General features: G+C 45.3%; 1 protein-coding gene across 2 annotated transcripts; it reads right to left on the reverse strand.

Annotated features, from left to right (window-relative positions):
- Positions 1–540: 540 nt before the first annotated feature.
- Positions 541–26,941, reverse strand: LOC138663622 (oocyte zinc finger protein XlCOF8.4-like). 2 transcript variants are annotated; one of them, XM_069749898.1, is made up of 7 exons: positions 26,860–26,941; positions 23,650–23,787; positions 23,341–23,520; positions 23,135–23,258; positions 22,954–23,051; positions 19,930–20,020; positions 541–3,255 (listed from the first exon to the last, which is right to left on the reverse strand). In XM_069749898.1, the coding sequence occupies exons 2-7, from the start codon at positions 23,725–23,727 to the stop codon at positions 2,405–2,407; spliced, it is 1,422 nt and encodes a 473-aa protein (XP_069605999.1). In that variant the 5' UTR covers positions 23,728–23,787; positions 26,860–26,941; the 3' UTR covers positions 541–2,404. The 2 variants fall into 2 exon arrangements, with proteins under 2 accessions (XP_069605999.1, XP_069605998.1); XM_069749897.1 differs by lacking the exon at positions 26,860–26,941 and adding an exon at positions 25,973–26,779.
- Positions 26,942–26,943: the final 2 nt, after the last annotated feature.

A 26,943-nucleotide genomic window follows, 5' to 3' on the forward strand; every position in this document is an offset into this window, starting at 1 on the left:
ATTGGTATTATTTCTATATAAATGCACGGTGGGCCCTAAGAATGATTTTTCTCTGGTAGGCTCAAGGTACTCCTGTCCGACGCTGGCCGTGCCCACCTGTGTTCCATCCCCCGGTGGGACCAGCCGGCACAGTCAGACACCACCCTGTAGTGGCACCTGGCAGCTACCTGCCGCACCAGCCTGACCTCACCACTAGAGGCTCCAGTGAACACTAAGGTAGCTGCTTAGTCACGCCCCTTCAAGGGTAGTCTGGTTTGGGGCACAGTGGGGCCATTCCTCCACACTCGCGTCATCTAGTCTAGGTGCGAGCGTGACAGACGCTTTATTTCATGGTGGGGAAAGCAGCTGTGGCAGTGACCGCAGCATCTGCCCACTAATGACGTCCCATGTGAGTACTCCAAAATGCACTGGGATTCTCAAGAAAAATGTCATTGGAAGTAAAACAAAGTAGAGAGGGAAAGGTAGAAATTTTTTAACTAAAATATATTAGAAAATTGATTAGATTATTGAATTAAATTTAGTATGAAATTCACCTTTCGTTTTGGATCACCCTTTAATTTTGCATAATAATTGCATCACTTTATAAAAAGCAGTTGATAATGTGATTAAGTTTACATGAGCGTATAAAAAAATTATTTTCAACCAGTAAAAGATGATTTTCCATCTGTATTGTCAACCGTATAGAATTCATTTTTATACATCAGAAGTGAATAAAGTTTATAAAATACAGTGTCCATTGTTAGCAATGGGAGGGCAGCACGGTGGCTCAGTGGTTAGCACTGCAGAGCTGAAGTCCTGGTTTCAAATCCCACCAAGGACAACATCTGCAAGGAGCTTGTAGGTTCTTCCCGTGTTTGCGTGGGTTTCCTCCGGGTTTCCTCCCACGCTCCAAAAACTGATAGGGAATGTAGATTGTGAGGCCCATCGGGGACAGCGATGATAATGTGTGCAAACTGTAATCACAGGGGGCAGCACTATGGGGGGCTTAACCCTTACCACTCTGGCAAAGAGGAAGGTAAGGGTTAACCCTCACATACAAAAGTGAGGAGGCAGAAGAGCAGTTTGGGGAGCACACAGAATATCCCATCTGCAGGCTGTATGTAGTGGAGGTAGGAATACTCAGCCCCAGTGTTTTATCTCCTATCAGCTACCAGGCAGATCCAAGGAGATACAGGGGCTACTAATAAGCTGCTCTTCCCACTGCAGTCCCACAACTTTAATTCCACAGTGTGAAAGGAGGCAACACAGGTGCAGTGACCTCCTCAGCACAGCAGACACATGATGCTGCCTCCCAGGTGGTATCTGGGCTCCTCTTAGAAGCTACTTGCCCATTATCTGCAGCAGATGGGTGTTGTAGTCCTGCTTCCCTCCTCCTGTTCTGACCGCTCTGCCTCCTGCACAGGTTTCAGCTGCTTTGCAAGCCAGGAACTGAGCAGCCCCGCATCCACAAATGAGAAGATGGGGACTGGGCTACAGTCGCAATTACGATTCTGAGAAAGATCAGTTCTTCTCCAGCTGTCTGGCTGTGTCAGCCCAGGCCTGCCCTATATGAATGTCTTTTAGTTTTTCACGTAGGGTTTTCGTATCCTACTTGACATTTTCCTTTCCCCTTTGTTGACAGTGTCATGCAGCCTCCCCTCTGGTTCCTCAGGAGGTATTAGAAACCCCTAAATGGCCTATTAGGAATCTAGGTCCAAATTGGTGTTTTTAGTTGTTGCAGCTAGGGCCTTTCTAATCTGTTCGGTGTAGTTGCAGTGTTCTTCCCTTTGTGGGTTCTCTGGAGGCTATCAAAATGTACTTTCTGGTAAAACATTTCCCACATTCTGAACATGAAAAAGGCTTCTCCCTTGTGTGACTGCTCTGGTGTCTAACAGGATGCGATTTCGAGTTAAAAATCTTCCACACTCTAAATAAGTTTTTCCTTAATGTGAATTTTCTGATGTGCAATAAGATTTGATTTCTACATAAACCTTTTCCCACATTCTAAACATGAATAAGGATTCTATCCTGTGTGGGTTCTCTGGTGTATAGCAACATCTGATTTCTGTTTAAAACATTTGCCACATTCTGAACATGAAAAAGGCTTCTCCCCTGTGTGAGTCCTCTGATGTTTGATAAGACTTGATTTCTCTGTAAAACATTTCCCACATTCTGAACATGAAAAAGTCTTCTCCCCTGTATTGCTTCTCTGGTGGCTATCAATATGCGCTTTCCGGTTAAAACATTTCTCACTTTCTGAACATAAGAAAAGCTTCTTCCCTGTGTGTGTTCTCTGATGATTACAAAAAATCTGATTTCTGGTTAAAACATGTTCCGCACTCTGAACATGAAAAAGGCTTCTTCCTTGTTTGGGTTCTCTGGTGCTATCAAGATGCGCTTTCCGGTTAAAGCATTTCCCACATTCTTAACATGAAAGAGGCTTCTCCCCTGTGTGAGTCCTCTGATGTTTGATAACACTTGATTTCTCTGTAAAACATTTTCCACATTCTGAACAGGAAAAAGACTTCTCTCCAGTGTGAATTCTGTGGTGCCTAACCAAAGCTGATTTCTGGTTAAAACATTTTCCACATTCTGAACAGGAAAAAGGCTTCTCTCCTGTGTGAATTCTCTGGTGGTTAACTAAGTCTGATTTCTGATTAAAACATTTTTCACATTCTGAGCATGAAAAAGGCTTCTCCCCAGTGTGAGTTCTTTGGTGGTTAGCACAATTTGATTTGTGTGTAAAACATTTTCCACATTCTGAACAGGAAAAAGGCTTCTCTCCTGTGTGAATTCTCTGGTGTCTAAGAAGATTTGATTTAAGGTTAAAACATTTTCCACATTCTGAACATGACAATGTCTTTTCCATTGTGTGAGTTCTCTGGTGTCTAACAAGATTTGATTTCTTGTTAAAACATTTCCCACACTTGGAGCAAGAGAATCTATTCTCCACTGTTTGATTTTTTTGATGTTTAAGAAAAGGCCTTTCAATAGGAAAACTATTTCCATATTCTGAACGTGAAAATGGCATATTTACTTTAAGAGTAGTTCGTTTTTTCATGCTTATTTTGTGACTTTGATTTTCCTTAGTAGTTGTTAATGAATCAGAAGACAGGATCTGTTTCGTGGGATCAAATGACAGATCATTGCTGTGAAGAGATGATGGTACATCTGGAGTAGAGAAATTCACTTCAATTGTATCCTGTGTGATCTCAAGATCATCTGAGTTAAAATTTGAAGTTATCAGCTGTCCCTCTGATCTCCAGGTACAGTCATCTGCCAAGAATAAAACCAATTATTATTTTTGAATAAATATCCTTGAAATTTGTTTTTCAATATTTCTACCAGTAGGCCATGGTGTTCAACTGCTTATTCTGCCTCCAAAATATGGAATAAAAAGTGACCAAACAACATTATGTAGACGAAAATAATACCAATAATAGCTTCTACTCATCTCACAAAAAACAAGTCCCCACTCAGGTTCATCATCTGTCAATGGAAAAACAGAGGTCTCCATGTTATTGGTGGCTCTTGGAAAGCAATATGACTTCCTAGACCAATCCAACAGCAATATCCGCTTTCCCAAATTCAAATCTCATCCTCATTTCCGAGCCTTGCAGTGTGCCCAAACCACATTTGTCATCCATGTATTTGGAATTACTATAGTGAGAAGAACCTATTTAATTTATGGTGTGTGTGTGTCTCTTGGAGCGCAATGTAGGCACTATGCTTTGGATAATAAAATGGCAAATGTACAATTTTCACTCTCAAACATTCACTGCGTGCTAAATTCCAGAAAGCGTCTGTGGAGTCAAAACAGTCACTACTCATATAGATTAATTCATTGAGGGTTATAATTTCCAAAACGAAGTAACTTTATGGGGATTTCAATTGCTCTGGTTCTGAGTTATTGTCATATTAGGACTTCTGCAAATGGTATGTCCCAATTTCTCTGGGACCTGCAGCATCTGCTTCTATCATCACGCACTTCTTTATTCATTGTGCAGGCTGCGCTGGTGATGTAGGAGACGTCGAAACAGGTTTTGTCCATCCACTAAGTTTTGGTGCCTGGGACCTGAAGTTACATCCAGTCTGGGTGTTTGTGCTGTCCAGCTTAAGAAATCTGATCCCTACTTCAGCCAAATGGAAAGTACCACACCCAACTAAAGCTCAAAGCATATTGCTGAAGGCAGCCAAATTTAGCCTTGTTCTCCTCTGGTTCAGTCTCCTGTGCTCAGCTCCTGGCTTGTTTCTTTGTTTCCTGTTGTGACCCCGGCCCATTTATTGACTACTCTTGCATCTTCTGATTTTCTATTTTCTCCGCCCTCCTGGTTTTGACCCGGCTATCTGACTATTCTTCTTCCCGTTTCACACCACTGTTCATCTAGTAAATTTAGATCTCAGGCAGAGACAATGGAGATCTTATTTTAAAGAATAACAGATAGTTACAGACTCACATAAGTGAGGCAGGCCGATCTCACCACAAATCATACAAAAATGAAAAACTGTAAATAAATAGACATAGAATAAAAAAAAAACATGCTAAATCCCCGACAAGAACGTATGTATGAGGGGAGAACTCCAAAACTAAACTGAGTTGCACTCATTTATGATGAACTAATGGAGCTACTATGAGCTCTGACCGGAAGAGTAGAGAAAGTATTAGTGCTCCTCATTTCAGGAGAGATTGCGCAGTAATCTGAATTGATTAGGATGGAAAACATAATGGAATTTATGACATGGCGTGAATCCACGAAACCAGTGCTCAAGTCATGCCGACACAACTCCTGCATGTGTGAATACAGTGGGGAAAATAAATATAGGATACACTGACAATTTTGCAAGTTGTCCCACCTACAAAGAATGGAGCAGTCTCTGTAATTGCAAAGAAAGGTTTGAGTTCCAAATATTAAGTTCTGTTTTCTATTCACCACGACAGCACCCACTAGAGAGAGGGGATCCGCCCCTAGGAACAGGAAACCTACAGAGAGATAAAAGGGGCGGCCCCCCCTCACTCCTCAGTTGGTTTCCTGTTCCTAAGTGGGAAACCCTCAGAGCGAATCTCTGCAGTTTAAGGAAGAGGAAAGCTCGCCTGGATCGCAGCCTGTACGTCTCTGTTGAGCGACAGGGGCCCCAGAGCGAGTGTCAGAGACGGGTGTTCCTGCTGGCTCCACCCTCATCTGGATGCATCAGCTGGGAGAGCGTTGTTTGATCCACCGCTTAATGAATCCCCGTCGGCAGATCGGGTAAGTGACACTGCATGAAGCGCTTACCCTCTGGCAACATGTGAAGCAGCATGGAAGGCTGCGGTAGCAGGAGCCTCTCTTCCTCAGCAGCATGGAGGAAAGACGCGCGAGCACACACGCAGGCGCTGTATGGTCGGCGTCCCGGATGTAGAAGATGAACTTCCGGGTGTGCGGGGTCAGTCGAGCGTTCTGGTATGGACGCCTCGGCGTTCAACAGCGGTGGAGACGTGACCTGTTAAAGTTATTCAGGTAAAAAAAAAAAAAAAAATGGGGGCGTGTATCCTCTGCTCTATGCGCACCATGTCGTCTCAGGAGGATATCGAGCGCCCACTGGAGGTTGTAGTCCTGCCTAGTGGTGATGCCAGGAAGAAAAGCAGTGGACACTCAAAAATGAGTGATTCCACTGATAAATCAGTGAAAAAATCGTCCCGTTCCACACCCCAGGCCGATCAGACAACTCTGCAGCCGGTATATATTTTATTTCCGGAGGAGTATGTATATAGCTTCATAGCACTTACAGTAGTCTCCTCTACTTGTGTCTTTTATAGGCTAAACGGACGGCAAAATCTAAACATAAGCAGTGTAAAATATGTAATGAGCCTCTACCTGACTCTTATATAAAGAAACTATGTCAAAATTGCATAGATAACACTTTGCAGCAGGAGAGTTCGGTCAGAATGAATGACATACGTCTCATGATCCGAGAAGAACTTCAGTCCTTGGGAGGTATTCCGGCTGTGAATATTGAAAGGAGAACTAGGAGAACTCTTTCACCTATAGCCGACACATCAGCAGAAAGTGGAGAGGTTGACTCAGACATCTCTCAGAAATTGGATTCCTCGGAGGAGGAGGATTATGTCTGTTTTCCTACAGACAATGTGAATAATTTGGTTAAAGCTGTAAGAGGAACAATGGGGGTGTCAGAGTCTAAAGATCCTCGGACACCGCAGGACATCATGTTCGCAGGTTTATCGCAGCGAAAGGGCCAGGTATTCCCTGTGAATCAGGCCATTAAAGACCTTGTTAAAAAAGAGTGGGGTACAGGACAAAAGGGCTTTGTGCCAGTATCATGTAAGAGGCGGTACCCCTTTGATGATGAGGACTTGGCCGTTTGGTCTAAAATACCTAAAGTAGATGCGGCTGTAGCATCCACTTCTCGCCGATCCTCTTTACCTGTAGAGGATGCGGGCTCTTTATCTGACCCCATGGATAGGAAATCAGACGCTCTGCTTAAAAGGTCATGGGAGACTTGTGTCACTGCATTTAAGCCAGCGATCTCAGCCACGTCCACTAGTAGATCTATGCTGGTCTGGCTGGAACAGTTGGACCAAAATATCAAGAGCGGTGTATCCAGGGAGAAACTACGTGCCTCTATTCCTTTGATCAAGGGGGCTGCAGCCTTCATATCTGATGCCTCTATAGACTCGCTCCGCCTGGCAGCTAGAACAGCCAGCCTCACTAATACGGCGCGTCGTGCCTTATGGTTAAAGAACTGGAGGGGAGATGCCCAGTCCAGGGCTAAGTTGTGTACTATGCCCTGCCAGGGTGAGTACCTCTTTGGAACAGTCTTAGATGAAATACTCACTAAGGCAGGTGAAAGGAAGAAGGGGTTCCCTAACCCCTTTATCCCTTCTTACAGGAGGGCGTTCAGGAAGCCACCATTCGGCAAGAGGGGAGGCTTCAGAGATCGATGGAATAATAATAAAGAATTCAAACAAAAAGGAAAATTGTTTAATAAACGCCCCTTCAAGCCAGCGGAGAAATTCCGTTGATTATATTTCACCGGTGGGGGGAAGACTAAAAAAATTTAGTAAACAGTGGAAAGAAATAACGATTAATCCATGGGCCATTGATTTAATATCCTGAGGCCTCACATTAGACTTTATTCGAACACCTCCGGATTCTTTCCTTCTCACCACCTTAAGATCCAGGCCTCAGCAAGAGGCACTTGAATCCGAAGTTAAATCCCTCTTGTTCAAACAAGTACTAGTAGAGGTTCCATCTTCCCAGATAGGGAGGGGATTTTACTCTCCCTTGTTTCCGATTAGTAAGCCTGACGGCTCTTTCAGAACTATAATTAATTTGAGGAAGCTGAACTCCTTTATAAGACCCAGCACATTTAAAATGGAATCCATTCGTTCGGCTATAAAAAATCTATTTCCAAACTGTTACATGGTAGTACTGGATCTTAAGGATGCTTATTACCATATTCCTATACACCAGTTACACCAGCAATTTCTTTGGGTAGCAGTTTATATAGAGGGGCAAATTCGTCATCTACAATACAGGGCAATGCCCTTCGGTTTATCTATGGCCCCAAGGGTTTTTACTAAATTATTATTGGAAGTAATGTCCTTTTTACGGGTAAAGGATACTTTGGTCATTCCGTATTTGGATGACCTATTGATTGTAGGTAAGAACGCCCTACAGTGTGAGCAGAGGTTACAGGAGGTAGTGTTATCCTTACAAAACCTGGGCTGGCTGGTTAATTGGGAAAAATCCAGACTCCAGCCTGTAACGTGTCAGAAATTCCTTGGGCTCCTTCTGGATTCGGTTAACCAGATTTGTAGGCTTCCTGAGGATAAGAAAACTTCCATATTCGATAAAGTGTCCTTAGCAATCAAAAAGCGTAGTATGTCATTAAGAGATGTCATGTCATTACTAGGTTCTCTGACTTCGTGCATTCCTGCGGTCCAGTGGGCACAGTTCCATACTAGGCATCTACAAAAATTTGTATTGGATGAGGACATTAAAAATAGAGGATGTCTGGATAAAACAGTTTTCCTAACGTCAGAAGTAGTACACTCCCTTATGTGGTGGTTGGATCGGGAAAATCTTTCGAGAGGGGTTCTATGGGTAATCACCCCTTCTAGTATAGTGACCACAGACGCTAGTCCTGAAGACTGGGGGGCACATTTTCAGGATCAGTTGGTCCAGGGTCTTTGGTCCAGCTCAGAACTTAATAGTTCCTCAAATGTCAAAGAGTTGAGGGCTATATATTATTCCCTACTTCACTTTCTTCCTCAGCTCAGCGGCTCTCATACAAGAGTATTCTCCGACAACACCACTGCGGTGGCTTATCTGAACCATCAAGGAGGTACGCGGTCAGACAAACTCAGGGAGGTGGCTTCAGACATCATGGAGTTGGCCGAAGGTCATCTGCTATCCTTGTCAGCGGTGCACATCAGGGGAATAGACAACTTTCGTGCCGATTTCCTCAGCCGTCACACTCTTCATCAGGGGGAATGGATGCTGAACAGGAAGATTTTCAAATTAATAACGGCTCGATGGGGTGTTCCTCAAATAGACTTGTTCTCCACAAGAGCCAACCGTCAGGTCAAGATGTTTGCCTCTCTATGCAGGGAGGACAAGCCGGATATACTCGATGCCCTCCAGGTACCATGGACATTCGACCTGGCTTATGCCTTCCCCCCATGGAATCTATTGCCTATAGTAATAAGAAAAATAAGGGAGGAAGGCACAAGAGTTCTGTTAATAGCCCCATTCTGGCCCAAAAGGCCATGGTTTTCATGGCTGAGGGCGATGTCAGTGTCAGACCCGTGGATTCTGCCTCAGTCCAAGGACTTGCTCTCTCAGGGACCATTCCTCCATCCTCAGGCAAAGGGCATGAACTTGACTGCCTGGAGTGTGAGAGGCAGTTACTAGGTCTGAGGGGGTTTTCTAGTGGGTTAATCGATACTCTTATGAAGAGTAGAAAACCTTCAACTACCAGGATTTATGTTAGAATTTGGAGAAAATTTCTTTAATTCCATACTGCACAACTTTCTTCTGAAGTTCCTATATTTCCAGTGTTAGAATTTCTACAAAGGGGTTTGGAATTAGGACTCTCCGTAAGCACCCTGAAGGTTCAGGTTTCAGCTTTAGGAGCTCTTTTTAATTGTGATGTTGCGGGTAATAGGTGGATATCCCGATTTATATCTGCTTGTGAGCGTTCAAGACCAATTAGCATACCGCAGGTTCCTCAGTGGGATCTACCCATAGTCCTGGAGGCATTGACACAGCCGCCTTTTGAGCCTCTCCATGCAGCCTCACTAAAAAATATTTCTTTGAAAACTGTATTATTAGTGGCATTAGTTTCTGCTAGAAGAGTGAGCGATCTCCATGCATTATCTATAGATCCTCCCTTTTTATCAGTGACATCAGATAGGATAATTTTGAAAACAGACCCTTGTTATCTCCCTAAGGTAGCCACTACTTTTCATAGATCCCAGGAGATCTTGTTGCCTACCTTTTATGAGAATAACTCAACTCCAGAAGAAGTAAGACTTCATACCCTAGATGTTAAAAGGACTGTCCTGACCTATTTAGAGAGAACTAGGGACTGGAGGAAGAGTAGGGCTCTCTTTGTGTCTTTCCAGGGTAAAACCAAGGGTACCAGAGTGACAAAGAACACATTATCTCGCTGGATCAGAGAGGCCATAATCTTGGCGTATAAAGCAGGAGGAAGAGATCCTCCAATGCATGTAGGAGTACACTCTACAAGAGCCTTGTCGACTTCCTGGGCAGAAAGGGCAAATGTGCCAATAGACCTTATATGTAAGGCTGCAACTTGGTCTTCACCTAATACCTTCTATACGCATTATAGATTAGACCTATCTTCTGCTTCTGATCTAACCTTTGGGATATCGGTCCTTGACTCAGTAAACCCACCCAGTCTATAGTCTCTGTAAATCTCTCTAGTGGGTGCTGTCGTGGTGAATAGAAAATACCGGATTACTCACCGGTAATGCTCTTTTATAGAGCCCACGACAACACCCACTCACATCCCTCCCTTTTCTTTGTATAGTTGCACGTGGTGCTTTTTTGGTGAGGTGTAAATATTAGAAAGATGTAGTATAAGATTGTAAATATGTGTGTGTGTATATATATATATATATATATATATATATATATATATATATATATATATATATATATATATATATATATATATATATATCTGAACCTATTAACTAAAACCTGGCGGCGGTTCCTCCTATTCTCTGTAAAACAACTGAGGAGTGAGGGGGGCCGCCCCTTTTATCTCTCTGTAGGTTTCCTGTTCCTAGGGGCGGATCCCCTCTCTCTAGTGGGTGCTGTCGTGGGCTCTATAAAAGAGCATTACCGGTGAGTAATCCGGTATTTTTCCATTGTATCAAATACCTATTTCATGCAATAAAATGCTAATTAATTATGTAAAAATCATACAATGTGATTTTCTAGATTTTTTTTAATTCTGTCACGGTTGAAGTGTACCTACAATAAAAATTACAGACCTATCCACTCTTTGTATGTGGGGAAACTTGCAAAATCATCAGTGTCTCAAATATTTATTTTCCCCACTGTAAATGTATAATACCGCCATCAGTCTCGCACAGCTTAGAGATATATCATGGCACAGGTGTAATGGTTTTTAAGTAGTTTATCACAGTCCTGTTTAAAGTTTGTCGGTTTTAAAAGAAATTGAAAAGTCAGGATAAAGGGAAACTCTGTTATTATACAGAAATTAAAAAAAATGGGATATAAAAGTGGATTCTTCTCGCTTGAAAAAATAGAAGTCCAAATGGGTAATCCAATGATTTCCCATTTGGACTTCTATTTTTTCAAGTGGCGCAGAGAAGAATCCCACCTTTATATTCCATTTTTTTTTTTACTTTGGTTGGTCACTAGGAGACTGGTGGATCTGCAGCAGCTTACATTTCTATGAGCCTGTGTTGGGGCTCTATGTGGTGAGTAAATCTGATTAGAATTGATCTCCTAATACCCAGATAAGACCCTATTGTGCTTTTATTTCCTTCCAGCTTTTTACGGATTATAAAAAAATTCACCCTTGGCCTCACTGTACATTTAAATCAAACCTGCATCAGGATTTTGCTAAGTTAACTACAGGCATTGTCAGGTTGGCACCGTTACACTGATTAAAATGATACCTTGGTTGATGAAATCCATCTTGTGGTTGTTGAGTAATCTGCATTTCCAGTTTTCGGTTAATGAGATTCTCGTTTCTGTGGGCAGTGCAGTGGGTGGGGCTTTATTTGGTGCTCTGTAGTGATGAGCGAGTGCACTCGTTGCTCAGGTTTTCCCGAGCATGCTCGGGTGGTCTCCGAGTATTTGTTAGCGCTCGGAGATTAAGTTTTCATCTCCTCAGCTGAATTATTTACCTCTATTAGCCAGGCTGAGTACATGTGGGGTGTTGTGAATTCCGGTCTTGGGCTCCCTCCGGTGGTTGTAAGTGGCACTTTTGTGAGTTCTGCTCTTGGGCTCCCTCTTGTGGTTTCTAGTGGTATGGCTGCTCCTTGGAGTTAGCTGTCATCAGCTGCCTCCACTTATCGTCCGCTATTTAAGTCTGGCTCTTTCTTCAGCCTGTGCCACTTGTCAATGTTTCCTGGCTGGATTCACATCTCTGCTTGGATTCTCCTGGTTTCCTGACCAGTTCTGCAAAGATAAGTTCTGGCTTTGCTCATTTCAGTCCACATGTTGTGGACTTATTGTTCTGTGCATTCTATATTTGTCCAGCTTGTCAGTATGGATTTTTTCTGTTAGCTGGAAGCTCTGGGAAGCAGATTTACCCTCCACACCTTTAGTCAGGTGTGGAGATTTTGTAAACTCTGTGTGGATGGTTTTGTAGTTTTTATACTGACCGCACAGTATTCTTTCCTGTCCTATCTATCAAGCTAGACTGGCCTCCTATGCTAAAATCTGATTTCATTTCTGCGTATGTTATTTTCCCCTCCTCTCACCGTCAATATTTGTGGGGGGCTATCTTTCCTTTGGGGATTTTCTCTGAGGCAAGATAGGTTTCCTGTTTCCATCTTTAGGGGAAGTTAGATCTTAGGCTGTGCCGAGGGGTCTAGGGAGCGTCAGGTACCCCCCACGGCTATTTTTAGTTGCGCTGCTAGGTTCAGGGTTTGCGGTCAGTACAGATACCACCTCCTTCAGAGCTTGTCTCATGTTGTTCCTAAACCACCAGATCATAACAGTGGGGGTTTCCTGGTTGCTAGGGAATCCCCACATGTAATCAAGCAGGCTAGTAGCTGTAAATCACTCAACTGAGGCGTTGAAAACTAAATCTCCGAGCACTAACAAATACTCGGAGACCACCCGAGCATGCTCGAGAAAACCCAAGCAACGAGTGCACTCGCTCATCACTGGTGCTCTGTTCTCATTCATCCTCCTGGGCCTAACTGACAGGTCATTGATCCTTCAGTGACCTGTCTCCTCGGTTAAATACTGCATATAGTAGTGTTGGCTTTGCGCCGCAGCCATCTTGCTGGAGCCTATTGTTTTTTTTTTGCTGCAACAAAATGGCGCCAACGGCGGCACATGTGCAGTAGCATCCATGGGCAAGCGATGCTTTCAATCTGACCACTAGGAGGTGGGACTTGTGCAGATTAAGATCATTGCTTTAAGATAGATGCTACTGTACCAAAAAGAAAAGAAAAACTTGCTCCATAAAGATGGCGAAGCTTTCGCATTATCATCTACTGGTAAGTGATAGATGCTACTGCGCTGGCATTCCGCCATTTTGCTGGAGGTTAAAAACTATTTTACCGCATAAGCATATCATTAACTGCAAATACAGATTAACCCCTTACTGACCACCAATACATCTTTTGACTGACCTCACAAGTCAGACAATAGCATCCACCGAAGGGTGATGATTCAGCAGCTCTCAGCTATACACTATAGCCGACACCATGCTGCATCAGTCTTGATTGGTATTGGCACCAACCATGGTTTTTTAACCCTTTAGATGTTGCCGTCAATAGTGGCTATGGCATCTAGATGGTTAACAGTGTGGGGGCTACCTCTTTAACCCCATCGGCATCCTGAGATCATGATTGTGTGGTCCTGATGTTTGCTATGGCAATTCAAGGCCAAATAATGGCCCTAGAGTCTGTGGGCTATAAGCGGCCCGTTCAAAAGTTAGCAACATTTAGGTGGCAAAAATAAAACGTTTCCTTCTTGTCGAAGGGTTAATAAACTACCTAATGGCAGTTTTGAATACGAATATGGGTGCAGTTTTTAAATTGGTATCACTTTTGTGGATTTTGCGACATATAGGTCCGCCAAAGTAACTTCAAAACTGAATAGGTCCCTAAAGGGTTGTACATTTCCTTGAAAAAAATGAAAAATATGATGCTACGATTTTAAACCTTCTAACATCTTTACAAAATGAAAGAATATTTTAAAATCGGTGCTGTGTAATGCAAACATAAGGGACATTTTATTTAATGACTATTTTATGTGGAGTAACTATATGTATTATAGGTATAATCATTCAAAGGTTGAAAATTGCTAATTTTTTGAATTTTTTTTAACAAATTTCTGATGTTTTTATAAATAAATACAGAAAATATCAAAATAAATTTACCAATAACATAATGTACACATAAATGTGTCACAAAAAAAAAACAATCTCAAAATAACTGAAATCTGTTGAAGCATTCCAGAGTTATTTCCACATAAATTGTCACTGTTCAGATTTTAAAAATTTGGCCTGGTCACTAAGGGGTTAAACAACAACCACAAGACAGATTTCATCAACCAATGTATCATTTTAATAAGTGTAATGACACCAACTTGACAATGCCTGTAGTTTAATTAGCAAAATCCTGATGACAGATTCCCTTTAAGGTTGTTGATCATTACAATGAAGTTTGGCCAGAAAGACTGGACCTGGTCTTGTAGGGACCATATGAGCACATTCAGCAGCACAGAAGGGGAGAGAAGGTAGATTCACCCAATTACATATCAGGGATCTAGGAAGCCAACAGCATCATTACCCTCCGATTTCTCTTACAGGCCCATCATAATACTTTTCTGCGAGTGATTTTCTAACTTGTCAGCACATTCTACGTATGCTGTCATTTGACTTTGAGGTTTACAGATCTGGGCAGGTAATGTCTTCCGATTTAGGTAGGTGGATGTTAGGTGTCGAGTTCCCACCTCTGCACAGGGGGAATCTCGAACCATCTCCCATTCTTCTCCAGCCGCAGTGGAGTCTGCTCAGCAGAGACGTCGGTCCCAGCGTCTTGCTCAGTCTCACTCTGCGCATAGGGTTACTGCTGCTTTTCCAGCTTCTGCCATTGAAGCCAGTGCTGGGCAGCAACGAGCTGACACTTTTGGGACTAAGTCCTGCTTTTCCCCTTCTGAGCATGCCAAGGGCAAGATCTCCCGTTGGAGATCGAGGGTCACATGCTCAGATACTGCAGCAGATCCCATTGGTCCTTTAGGAAGGTCCTGAAGGTGCTCAACTTCTGTGGCAGCCTCCCATTGGTCCTTCTGGGAAGGTCATGTACATGCTGCAGCTATATAAGGTTCGCATGACCGCACGGCCATGCGCTAGTGTACATTTGTAAACGTGTGTGTGTTGTGAGTGAAAATCGTTCTTTAAAATCCCCTCCCTATTGGATGACTGCTCGCGGAAGGTGGATGATCGCTATCTAGCGCCCGACTAAGCCATCAGCATGTAATACACCATACAGCGTCTAATTGCTGTGACCGCCAGTGCGGCGCCGTGCTCTTTCACAGCGCTTTCCTGACCCAAGCCTGGGTGGTTAGTGGCGTCCGCCAGTGCGGCACCGCACACACTCTCGTGCATCTTTAATTATTATTTTGGTTTCGCTGACACCCCATTAGCGGTGTCGACCGCAAGTAGTCTAGTCGGACTCGGTTCCCAAGTCTTGGGACTGAGCTTGGTGACTCCTTGCTTGCACTCTTGTGTGCGGTACCGCGGCCCTGTGACTTAACAGGGTTCACTTCCTTCACACAGGGTGAAGTTAACCCGTGTGTGTATTCACATTGTACCGCCATATAGTCCGTCATTACTTGGCAGCAGGTTCCATCTCTGCACGGTGGACCCCGGGCTGCAAACGCACCTTATTCTATCTTTCTTATTATTTGGTGCGTTCCGCTAGCCCTAACATTACACTAGCGCCAGAGTCTGGCTAGTAATGACGGACAAACAGCAATCCTTGCGGTACATCCAGCAGCTGGAGGGTAGGTTGGCGGCTCTCGAGCGCACAACCTCAGCTGTGGATGTAACCGCAGTTGCTGTTCAGGCTGCTAGCGTGGCTGCAGCAACCTTGTCCACTGCCACGCCTGTACCGACTCCATCTCGCCTCCCGCTGCCAGAAAATTTTTCTGGTGATAGTAAGTCTTGTAGAGGTTTCGTGAGTCAGTGCTCTATACATCTCGAGCTTCTGGCCTCTCGTTTCCCTACAGAGCGGGCCAAGGTGGGGTTTATTGTGTCTCTCCTGTCGGACAGAGCGTTAGAGTGGGCTACGCCGCTGTGGGAGCGTGGCGATCATGTGGTGCAGAGTGCTCCGTTGTTCCTGAGCACTCTGAAACAGGTCTTTTTAGGACCTCGTGTCACCCATGATACGGCGCTCCAACTGTTGGCATTGACTCAGGGCTCGTACATGGTCAGCCATTTTGCCGTCCACTTCCGCACCCTAGCATCTGAGCTGGAGTGGTCGGATAAAGCCCTAATTCCGATATTTTGGAGGGGGCTGGCTGACCACGTGAAGGATGCTCTGGCCACTAGGGAGATTCCAGCCACACTGAAGGAGTTAATAGCAGTGTCCACTCGTATTGACCTCTGTTTTCACGAACGGAGGTTAGAGCGAGCCCAGTGTAGGCAGAGGTTTCGGCTGGCTCCCACCTTCGCCAAACCTGTGGAATCTCCAGTCCAGGCCCCTGAGTCACATGAGGCCATGGAAGTGTCACGAGCGGGATCTAAGTCCCGGACAGCTCGTGCACTCCAGGTTTGTCATGTTTGCCAGCAGTCAGGATATCTTGCCACCAGATGTCCCCAGCGGTCGAGGAAACGTCAGCGTCTAGTGGTAGTAGGTGGAGGTACACTAGACACGGCGACGTTTGCCTCCAAATTGTCCTTTACGGGGACAATAACAATAGGCTCATTCACTCACTCGGTAGAGCTCTGCGTGGATTCTGGGGCGGAGGGCAATTTTATGTCTTCTGCCTTCGCCCAACGTCACGCAATACCCCTGGTTATGCTAGCTCAACCAGTAACGGTACGAGTGGTGAATGGGTCGATACTGCCCTCACAGATAACACACCAGACCATCCCTTTTACTCTGTCCATGTCGCCATCCCATCAGGAGATTATATCTCTGCTCGTCATTCCTGAGGGTACTGATGAGGTCCTGTTGGGGATACCTTGGCTACGGTACCACTCTCCTCATATCGAGTGGTCCTCAGGCAGAATTCTGGGATGGGGTGAATCTTGTGGGGGTAGGTGTCAGAGGGAGTGTGTTCAGGTTGCTACTACAGAGGTACCCGCAGATCTATCCTCTCTCCCCAAGCAATATTGGTCCTATGCAGACGTTTTCTCCAAAAAGGCGGCGAAGACCCTTCCGCCCCATTGCCCCTAAGATTGTCCTGTTGATCTCTTACCTGGTGCTGAGCCTCCCCGGGGTCAAGTCTATCCGTTATCTCTCCCGGAGACGGAGGCAATGTCTCAGTACATTCAAGAGAATCTGGCAAGAGGGTTCATCAGGAAGTCAGTGTCACCTGCTGGGGCAGGGTTCTTTTTCATGCAGAAGAAGAATGAGGAACTACATCCATGCATAGATTATAGGGGTCTTAACGCCATCACCGTTAAGAATAAGTATCCATTGCCCCTGATATCTGAGCTCTTCGATAGGCTTCGGGGAGCAAGGGTATTTACTAAATTAGATCTGCGGGGCGCTTACAACCTGATTCTCATCTGTGAGGGGGACGAATGGAAGATGGCTTTTAACACCAGGGATGGGCACTATGAATATCTGGTGATGCCCTTCGGGCTCTGTAATGCCCCAGCCATTTTCCAAGACTTTGTAAACGACATCTTCCGGGATATGCTTTCCACCTCGGTTGTAGTTTATCTGGATGATATTCTCATCTACTCTCCAGATATAGACTCCCACCGTAGAGATGTTTGCAAGGTCTTCGACCTCCTACGGGCTAGCTCCCTCTATGCCAAGTTGGAGAAGTGTGTGTTTGAGCAGGAGTCCTTGCCTTTCCTTGGCTATATCATCTCTGCCCAGGGATTGGCTATGGATCCTGCCAAGCTACAGGCTGTGATGGACTGGCAGGAACCCCATTCTCTCAAAGCGGTGCAGCGCTTTATGGGGTTCATTAATTACCATCGCCAGTTCACTCCCCACTTCTCAACTTTGGTAGCTCCCTTGGTTGCCCTCACCAAGAAGGGGGCAAGTCCCAAGTTGTGGTCGGAGGAGGTCTCCAAGGCCTTTCTCTTGATTAAGTCACACTTCGCTAGCGCTCCCATCCTGCATCGCCCTGATGAAGCAGAGAGGAATTATTCCATCGGGGACAGGGAGTTGCTAGCGATGAAGTTGGCTCTCTCAGAGTGGAGACATCTTCTGGAGGGAGCTCGCTTTCCCATCCAGGTGTTCACAGACCACAAGAACTTGGTGTATTTACAGACAGCCCAACGGCTAAATTCTCGTCAGGCTAGATGGTCGCTGTTCTTCTCCCGGTTCCATTTCACCCTCCATTTTCTTTCCGGGGAGAAGAACGTTCGTGCCGATGCTCTCTCTCGCTCATCATCATCATCAGAGGAGGAGCCTCGGCTTATTGTCCCTTCAGAGAGCCTGAGAACGGTGGCTCCGGTTTCGCTACAGTCCATGGTGGGTGGACACTTTGGGACCAAGAGGACATCTGAGCTCTTGGCGAGGACGTACTGGTGGCCGCATATGGCTCGTGATGTCGCAGACTATGTTCGGGCATGTGTCTCCTGCGCCAAGAACAAGTCTCCTCGGCAACAGCCAGCTGGGTTGCTTTACCCCATGCCGGTGGCGGACAGGCCCTGGGAGATGGTTGGGATGGATTTTGTGGTGGGCTTACCCAAGTCTCGTAACTGCACCATTATCTGGGTGATCACCGACCATTTTTCCAAAATGCACTTGGTGCCCCTTCCACGGCTACCTTCTGCACGGGCTCTGGCTGTGTTGTTCATCAAATATATCTTTCGCCTACACGGTATGCCAGACAAAATTGTTAGCGACCGGGGTCCCCAGTTTGCGTCTCGATTCTGGAGAGAGCTTTGTCGTCTACTCAGTATTGAGTTGAATCTCTCTTCGGCATATCATCTCGAGACAAATGGGTTGGTAGAGAGGGCCAACCAGACCCTGATCACATATTTACGACATTTTGTTTCTGCCAGGCAGGATGACTGGGCATCTTTGCTACCGTGGGCAGAGTTTGCGCTTAACAACGCCGTAGCCGACTCCACCGGTCAGACTCCATTTCTCCTAAATTACGGCCAGCATCCGCATGTCCCTGTGCCCATGCCTGTGTCTTCCGCCGACTCCAGGGTGGCAGACTGGGCTGTGGAGGCACGGGACATTTGGGACCGCACTCAGGATGCCATTCGGCCCTCCAAGGAGAGAATGAGGTCCTACGCCCCGCTCCGACCTTTGCTCCTGGCGACTTAGTGTGGCTCTCCGCCCGTAACATCAGGCTGCGTGTTGAGGCCACTAAGTTTGCACCTCGCTACTTGGGTCCCTTCAAGGTCCTCGAACAGGTTAACCCTGTGGTCTACCGTCTGGCCCTTCCTCCACGCTTGGGTATCACCGACACCTTTCATGTGTCCCTCTTGAAACCCGTATACATGTCCCGGTTTTCCGAGTCATCTGCTGGGACATCGGGTTCGTCTACGGACGATTACGAGGTGAACTCTATTTTGGGGTGCAAGGTGGTACGTGGCAAAAAATTCTATTTGGTGGATTGGAAGGGTTATGGCCCAGAGGACAGGTCCTGGGAACATGCTGAACACATTTGAGCTCCACAGCTTATTGCTGCCTTTGAGCGTAGCGAGGTCCAAGGAGGGGGGGGGCCCTAGGAGGGGGGGTAATTTTAGGTGTCGAGTTCCCACCTCTGCACAGGGGGAATCTCGAACCATCTCTGCTGCGGTCTCCCATTCTTCTCCAGCTGCAGTGGAGCCTGCTCAGCGGAGACATCAGTCCCAGCGTCTTGCTCAGTCTCACTCTGCGCATAGGGTTACTGCTGCTTTTCCAGCTTCTGCCATTGAAGCCAGTGCTGGGCAGCAGCAAGCAGACGCTTTTGGGACTAAGTCCTGCTTTTCCCCTTCTGAGCATGCCCAGGGCAAGATCTCCCGTTGGAGATCGAGGGTCACATGCTCAGATACTGCAGCAGATCCCATTGGTCCTCCAGGAAGGTCCTGAAGGTGCTCAACTTCTGTGGCAGCCTCCCATTGGTCCTTCTGGGAAGGTCATGTACATGCTGCAGCTATATAAGGTTCGCATGACCGCACGGCCATGCGCTAGTGTACATTTGTAAACGTGTGTGTGTTGTGAGTGAAGTTAACCCGTGTGTGTATTCACATTGTACCGCCATATAGTCCGTGATTACTTGGCAGCAGGTTCCATCTCTGCACGGTGGACCCTGGGCTGTGAAAGCACCTTATTCTATCTTTTTTATTATTTGGTGCGTTCCGCTAGCCCTAACAGGTGGATATTCAAGGTTGCTATTTCTATAGAAGCACATTCAATGCCCAAAGTCATTTGAACAGTTTTTGGTTAAGGAGAATATTGTGGTCTAGAGGCAAAATGGTGATCAACACGATTGTGATACGGTCACACTACACGACCAATAAAGCAGCCACAGCCGGTGACCGAGATCTGTGACTTCTCAGCATTTAGTGGTTATTACTGACCTGGGTAGTCATATGTAGGAATCATCTGTTTACACCGCTCATCACCCCTCACATATGTCTCTGTATTATTAATATGGGACAGATCTTCACCCTGAAACAAATATTGTAAAAATCACCGACAGACACATTTATGATCAGCTCTAATCCTGCCATCTCTGAACAACTCTCTGAATCTGTTGGCCCTCACTGATACCTGGATTAAGGATTCTGACACTGTCTCCCCTGCTGCCATTTTCCATGGTGGTCTACAATTCTCCCATTCTCCGAGACTCACAAACAGACATGGTCGGCATACTCCTGTTCCCACAATGCACCTTCCAGGTCATCCCCCCAGTTCCATCACTCTCATTCCCTTGTTTTGAGGTCCACACCATCAGGCTCTTTCGTCCCCTCTCCCTCAGAGTAGCGGTCATATATCGGCCCCCAGGCTCACCCACCCAGTTCCTTGACCTCTTCTCAGCCTGGCTGCCGCACTTCATGTCCTTAGAACTCCCAACCCTTATCCTGGGAGACTTCAATATTCCCATACACAACCCCACTTCCACATCTGCATCACAGCTTCTATCACTAACCACTTCTCTCTGCCTCTCACAGCTCTCAGCCTCTAAAACACACAAAGACAGTAACACCCTTGACCTGGTCTTCGCCTGGCTCTGCTCAATCTCCTACCTGGATAACTCACCGCTTCCCCTCTCTGACCACAACATTCTTTCCTTCCTGCTCACAATCCCTCGCCCACCCCAGTAAACTCCTACCTACCACACATTCAGACATCTACACACTATTAACTCTCATACACTTTCAGGCTCCTTTCACTCATCACTGTCCCCTACCTCCTCTTTTTCCTGTCCTGATCTGGCTGTACACCATTACAATGACACTCTTTGAAGCACCCTGGACCAAGTAGTGCCTCTCACCATCAGAACCTCCAAGCAGAGAGTAAAACAGCCCTGGTGTGCTGAACACTTATGGAGGAAAACTTGCACATCAGAAGACTTCATCCACTTCAAATTTATGTTAAGAACCTATAATTCTGCCCATCACCTCGCCAAACAGACCTACTTCACCACCCTGATCTCCTCACTATCCAACAACCCCAAGAAACTTTTTGACACCTTTCACTCCCTCCTCAGGCCAAAAGTACAAGCCCCTATCACAGACATTTGTGCTGATGACCTGGCCTCCCACTTTCTGGAGAAAATAGATAATATACGTCAGGAAATCTGCTCCCAGCCACTAAGTGCTGTGACTCATCTCCCTCCCTGTATTTCCCCTGGCTCACTCTCCACATTCGATCCCATCACAGAAGAAGAAGACTCCAGGCTCCTCTCTTCTTCTCGTCTGACTACATGCACTACTGACCCCATTCCCTCTCATCTCCTCCAGTCTCTCTCTCCATTTGTCACAACTCACCTAACTACAATCTTTAATCTATTCCTCTCCTCAGGCATTTTCCCCTCCTCCTTCAAACACTCTATCATTACTCCATTATTAAAGAAACACTCTTTCCATCCATCCTACACAAATAACTACAGACCAGTCTCCAACCTCCCCTTCATCTCTAAACTAATGGAGCGCCCGGTCTACTCCCGCCTTACCTGTTACCTCTCCACTCACTCCCTCCTAGACCCTTCACAGTCCAGCTTCCGCCCCCTACACTCGACAGAAACTGCATTCATCAAAGTGACCAATGACCTTCTGACAGCAAAGTGTAGCGGTGACCACTCTCTGCTCATTCTTCTCGACCTCTCTGCAGCTTTTGACACTGTTGACCACCCTCTCCTACTCTCTAGGCTCCAGTCACTAGGCATTAAGGACACTGCTCTGTTGTGGTTCTCTTCCTATCTTTCTGACCGCTCCTTCAGTGTTCTGTTTGTGGCTCCACTTCATCTCCTCTTCCTCTCACTGTTGGGGTACCTCAGGTCTCAGTCCTTGGCACCCTTCTCTCTCTACACGGCCCCAATTGGACAGACCATCAGCAGATTTGGCTTTCAGTACCATCTTTATGCTGATGACACACAACTTTATACGTCATCCCCTGACCTTACTCCTGCTGTGCTACAGAACACCAGTGACTGTCTGTCCCCAGTCTCCGACATCATGTCCGCCCTCTATATGAAACTCAACCTCTCCAAAACTGAACTTCTGCTCCCACCGTCTACTAACCTCCCTAAAACTGACATTTCCCTCTCAGTGGGTGGCCTCCCTGTTACTCGACTTTCCCCTCTTCAGTCTATCCTCAATGCAGCAGCCAGGGTCATCTACCTGGCTAATCGGTATTCAGATGCAGCTGCTCTTCACCAGTCGTTACACTGGCTACCCACTCATTATAGAATCCAATTGAAAGAACTTGTTCTCACCCACAAAGCTCTCCACAGTGCGGCACCCCCTTACATCTCCTACCTTATTTCTGTCTATCGGCCTAGCTGACCGCTGTGCTCTGCAAATGACTTTCGACTAACCTCTCCAAGACTTCTCCAGCGCTGCACCAATCTTCTGGAATGGTCTATCCCAAGAAATTAGGACCATTCACAAATTGCATAGTTTAAGGCGCACCCTCAAAACATATTAGTTCAGAGCGGCCTATCACGTTCCCTAATAAAAGTCATTTTAGGCTTGTGTGTGTGTGTAGCCCATTCACCACTTTCATCTATACCCCATCCCCTGAAGATGGCTGGACCATCATTGTAAATACACACCTGTACTTTGTGTCTCCCCCACCTCATTGTAGATTGTAAGCTCTCACGAGCAGGGTCGTCTTATTTTGCTTTAATTATTGTATTGTTAACGTTGTTACTTATGACTGTTGTGTTTGAAACTGTTAAACTGTAAAGCGCTGCGGAATATGTTGGTGCTATATAAATAAAGATTATTATTATTATAAAGATTATTGTTATTATCTCCACCATTTTAATTACAAAAGTATAACACATATAATACTGGTAGAGAAAACAAGACTGAGCACAAGACCTTCACAGCCGTGTACACATCATTGGAGAGATCTCATGATATCTTTTCATTTACCTGATGATCCTGAGGAACATTGAGATCTTCCTGTTTACAGTCCTGTGGAAGAAGAGGATGAGGACATCTCTCTGGTGTTGCCCTCTTACTGGATAGATCTGGAGGAAACACATACAGGGACTGAATTCATTCTTTACATACAGATAATTAAAGGTCGTGTGTATTTAGTCCTGTCTATTACCTGGTGATGTGAGGGGCTGGGGAACCTCCATCATGACGTCATTGTGCAAATCATTGTATCCTTCTAAATACTCCCACTCCTCCATGGAGAAATAGACAGCGACATCCTGACACCTTATAGGAACCTGACACATACAATGATATCATCATCCCCCGATCCCTTCATAGCGTTACTGTATAATGTCCCAGCATTCCCAGCAGTGTCACCTCTCCAGTCAGCAGCTCAGTCATCTTGTAGATGAGTTCTAGGATCTTCTGGTCATTGATGTCCTCATGTACCAGGGGGTGAGGTGGAGGCCCCGTGATTGGGCTCAGGGGTCTTCCCCGTTCCTCAGACACAGGATCCTGAGAGCGCTCACTAGAGGTCTTCTTCACCACTGTGTAATCCTGGTTATGGAGAGACACATTAATAAATCTCACTACAGACATTTCCAGAGTCCTCAACTCTCCAGTTCTGTCCGTCTGTTATTCCTATAGATAAGAATGATGTAATGTGACGTCATCAGAATCTCTCACCTCTCCAGTAAGCCGGAAGAGGATCTCTAGGGTGAGGTGTAATATCCTCTCCGCCATCTTGTCCCTGTCCATATCCATCTGTGATGGGAAAATTCTGTTATGTAAATCTTTACTGAGAGGATCCGATATTGTAGAGACCTGAATGAGAAGAAGATGAGCCGATGTAACATCATAAGAATCCTGTGTAATAATACAGTTACTGGAGATAATAAGGGAAACATATGAGGAGATTTATTATTTTACAGTATTTAGTTTTCTTCTTTACATCTATATTTATAAAGCAGAAAATCTGCGTACGGTAGCCCGTGGAATACAAAACCACATTTTTCACTCGGTTTCAGTAAATTTTGTATGGCTCATCTTTAACACCAGACTAAAAATACTGCGAACATTAAAACTCAAAATTTCCCCCCTTCACGAGATTTGGCCCCCTGAAGACTCCATAGAAATAAAGGAGAAAATGGGCGTCTGTGTGTTGAATGCAAAATGACAGTTGTTGTCCAAAAGGTCGTAAAGATTTAGAGGGACAGCACCCAAAGAGTTACTTTTAAAGGGGCAGCAGCCATATAGTCGCTAAGGTGGGGAAAACTGATAAGATGTTCTAAATTCAGTAATTATAGCAACGACTGTTGCAGAATTAACTGGGGCCTCATTAATGAAAATTGCCTCAAAGTAAGATCGTTCTGGTTACCTATAGCAACCAGGGTGCAGTTTTCAGCATTAAGCTACTGAGATAAAGTGAAAGTCGAGCTCTGATTGGTTGCTATCGACAACTAGAACAGTTTGACTGAGGCAGTCGCACATTTACTGCTTTATATATAGTTTCACTTATTAGATCTCTGATGAGTGTGGGATGATTACTGGTTTTTAAAATGCCGCCCCAAAAAATGACCAACTATTGGGCAATTTAATCCAAAAGAAATTAAACCTCCTCAAACAGCTGAGACAAGTGAACAATGTGAGCCCTGGCTTGAAAGGAAATGGGTGAGACAGGCTGAATTAAAGCATGCGGAAACATCTGAACAAAAGGATGAAAGTCGTCAAAATGATGTAGACAGGCTGACCTGAGTTTGGAAGCGTTTCACTACGACCCAATTCAGGACTATAGGTCACATCTGACAGTCATAGTAAGCAAAATGGACGTAATATAAGAACATTGTCAAGCAAAAAAGTTTAACTTTAAATTGCCTGGTATGTGCAGCTCAAATGGTAATGTCAGTTTGTCACCTTTAACTCTACCTCCCGAACCACTTTTTTCATACATGTCGGTAACAACTCATGAGTGTAAGCATTTACTGCAAATTATTAGGAGACACAATTCATCTTTCCAGATCACATCCTCTGGTAAGACAGCTGGACTCAAGGAAGCTGCATTAATTCCAACTTTTAGGCTGTGTGCACACGTTGCTGATTTTCCGTGTTTTTTTTCGCGATAAAAACGCTATAAAACCGCAAAAAAACAGCATACATTAAGCATCCCATCATTTAGAATGAATTCCTTAATTTTTGTGCACATGATGCATTTCTTTCCGCGAAAAAAAAAACGCATCGCGGTAAAAACGCAGCATGTTCATTAATTTTGCGGATTTTTTGCGGATTTCCCACTATATAATGCATTGGGAAATGTCCGGAAAAAATCCGCAAAAACAACACCAAAAACGCACCAAAACCGTGGTAAAAACGCGCAAAAAACGCATGCGGTTTTCTTGCAGAATATTTCAGGATTTTCTCAGGAAATTTCTGAAAGAAATCCTGAACGTGTGCACACAGCCTTAAAATCCAGAGGCACATATATTACAAAATAGGTCTGATGGTTCCTTTAGCAAATGAAGACCCAACATTTTTACAAATTTACTGTTTGGGAGATGAACAGATACAAGCTGATCGGCGTTGTGAAGTTATACCTGGGACAAAAAAGACATTGTTTTTAATCTGCAAAGATTTTTCCACCAACACAATCAGTAAACCTTTATAAAAAAGCCTTATAAAGAATGTCAAGTGCGGAATATCAGGGTGTAATAAGAGCAGACAAGACACCGGTTGGTGGCACAAAAGGAGATTTAATTCCCCCGGTGTTAATGAAGTAGCTATTGTAATGGTTGGACGGGACTTTCTAAGCCGAGATATAATTATTCAGCGACGAAGAGAACATGTTCAGTGTATTACAGAAACACATAGTTCATATGATGCTCTGCAATATCCGATAATATTGTGGAATGGCCAAGATGGCGATCACTATAATCTAACACAGACTGATCCCAACACTGCGAGGCCGACCAATAAACCAACCAATAAAATATCAGCTATGGACGTCTACACCTACCAAATAATGATCAGACAACAATGGAGGCAACTTTCTCATCAATGTATCGTAGATCTGTATGCCAAGGTGGAGAGCGAGCGTCTTCTGTACATACAACTGAACCAACAAACACTTACAGGGAGGCCATGCCAAAAGCGAGGTCTGATGGAGGATGGTCCACACTGGGACCTGACATTGCAGGAGGCGTCCCTCACTCGCTTTCCTCCTCATCTTCTAACCTGCTCCCTATAATGACTACAACCTGTGCACCTTCCAATCCCCGGGCTCTGTGGAACAAATACACAGAATATCCTAGAGAAGATCTTCATAGAGAGCGCAGGAGAGGTAATCCGGACTTAGACATCAATGTCACTGCCGACAGATCCACCACAGTCCTCCTGACTCTAGAAGAAAGGAGCCGATGTATCAGTAGTGACCCTCTAATAGCATCAGGTTACCGGCACCAGCTCCACCAGCCTTTGTGTTATGGGCAGAGATATTCTGGGAGAGAAAAGCCAGGATTTGGGAAAGATGAGAGGATTTGTCCCAGTAAATAAGCCTCTTCTGGGTGATGACCACAGATCGGGGGATTTGGCAATTATGGCTCAGATTCCAGGTGGGAATAGGAGACGGTTTTCCTTGATGCCCCAGGAGGTTCCGGTAAAACATTCTCATTAATTTGTTGCTCTCAGAAATTCCCTCCATCAATAACATTGCTCCGGCCGCTGCATCGTCTGGGGTTGTGGCCGCTCTCTTAGATGGAGGCGCACGGCTCAGTCAGCACTAGGATTACCCCTGAATCTAGCGCTCTTGGAATCTCCCGTCTGTAATATCACTAAGATCTATGAAAGATCTGGGGGGATCCAATCACTTAATGGGGGGAATTGTTCTACTGTTTGCAACGTTACCTGTTCTTAAAGGAGCAGCACCAGCAGACGAGCTGAATACTTGTCAGCACAGCAGAGTCCTGCATACACTGAGGGCCCTGATCA

This window comes from Ranitomeya imitator, chromosome 2 (assembly GCF_032444005.1).
Source record: "Ranitomeya imitator isolate aRanImi1 chromosome 2, aRanImi1.pri, whole genome shotgun sequence".
In the NCBI taxonomy this organism is placed as follows: domain Eukaryota; kingdom Metazoa; phylum Chordata; class Amphibia; order Anura; family Dendrobatidae; genus Ranitomeya; species Ranitomeya imitator.

Bases quoted from the DNA above. Each gene is read 5' to 3' on its own strand.
- LOC138663622 (XM_069749897.1), bottom strand. From the start codon at position 26,182: ATGAGGAGGAAAGCGAGTGAGGGACGCCTCCTGCAATGTCAGGTCCCA. The intron at 23,788-25,972 runs GTAGGTGTAGAC...CTTCTCATTCAG, and splicing joins TGTTGTCTGATCATTATTTG to GTCTCTACAATATCGGATCC. The intron at 3,256-19,929 runs GTCAGTAATAAC...TATTCTTGGCAG, and splicing joins TCCTACATATGACTACCCAG to ATGACTGTACCTGGAGATCA.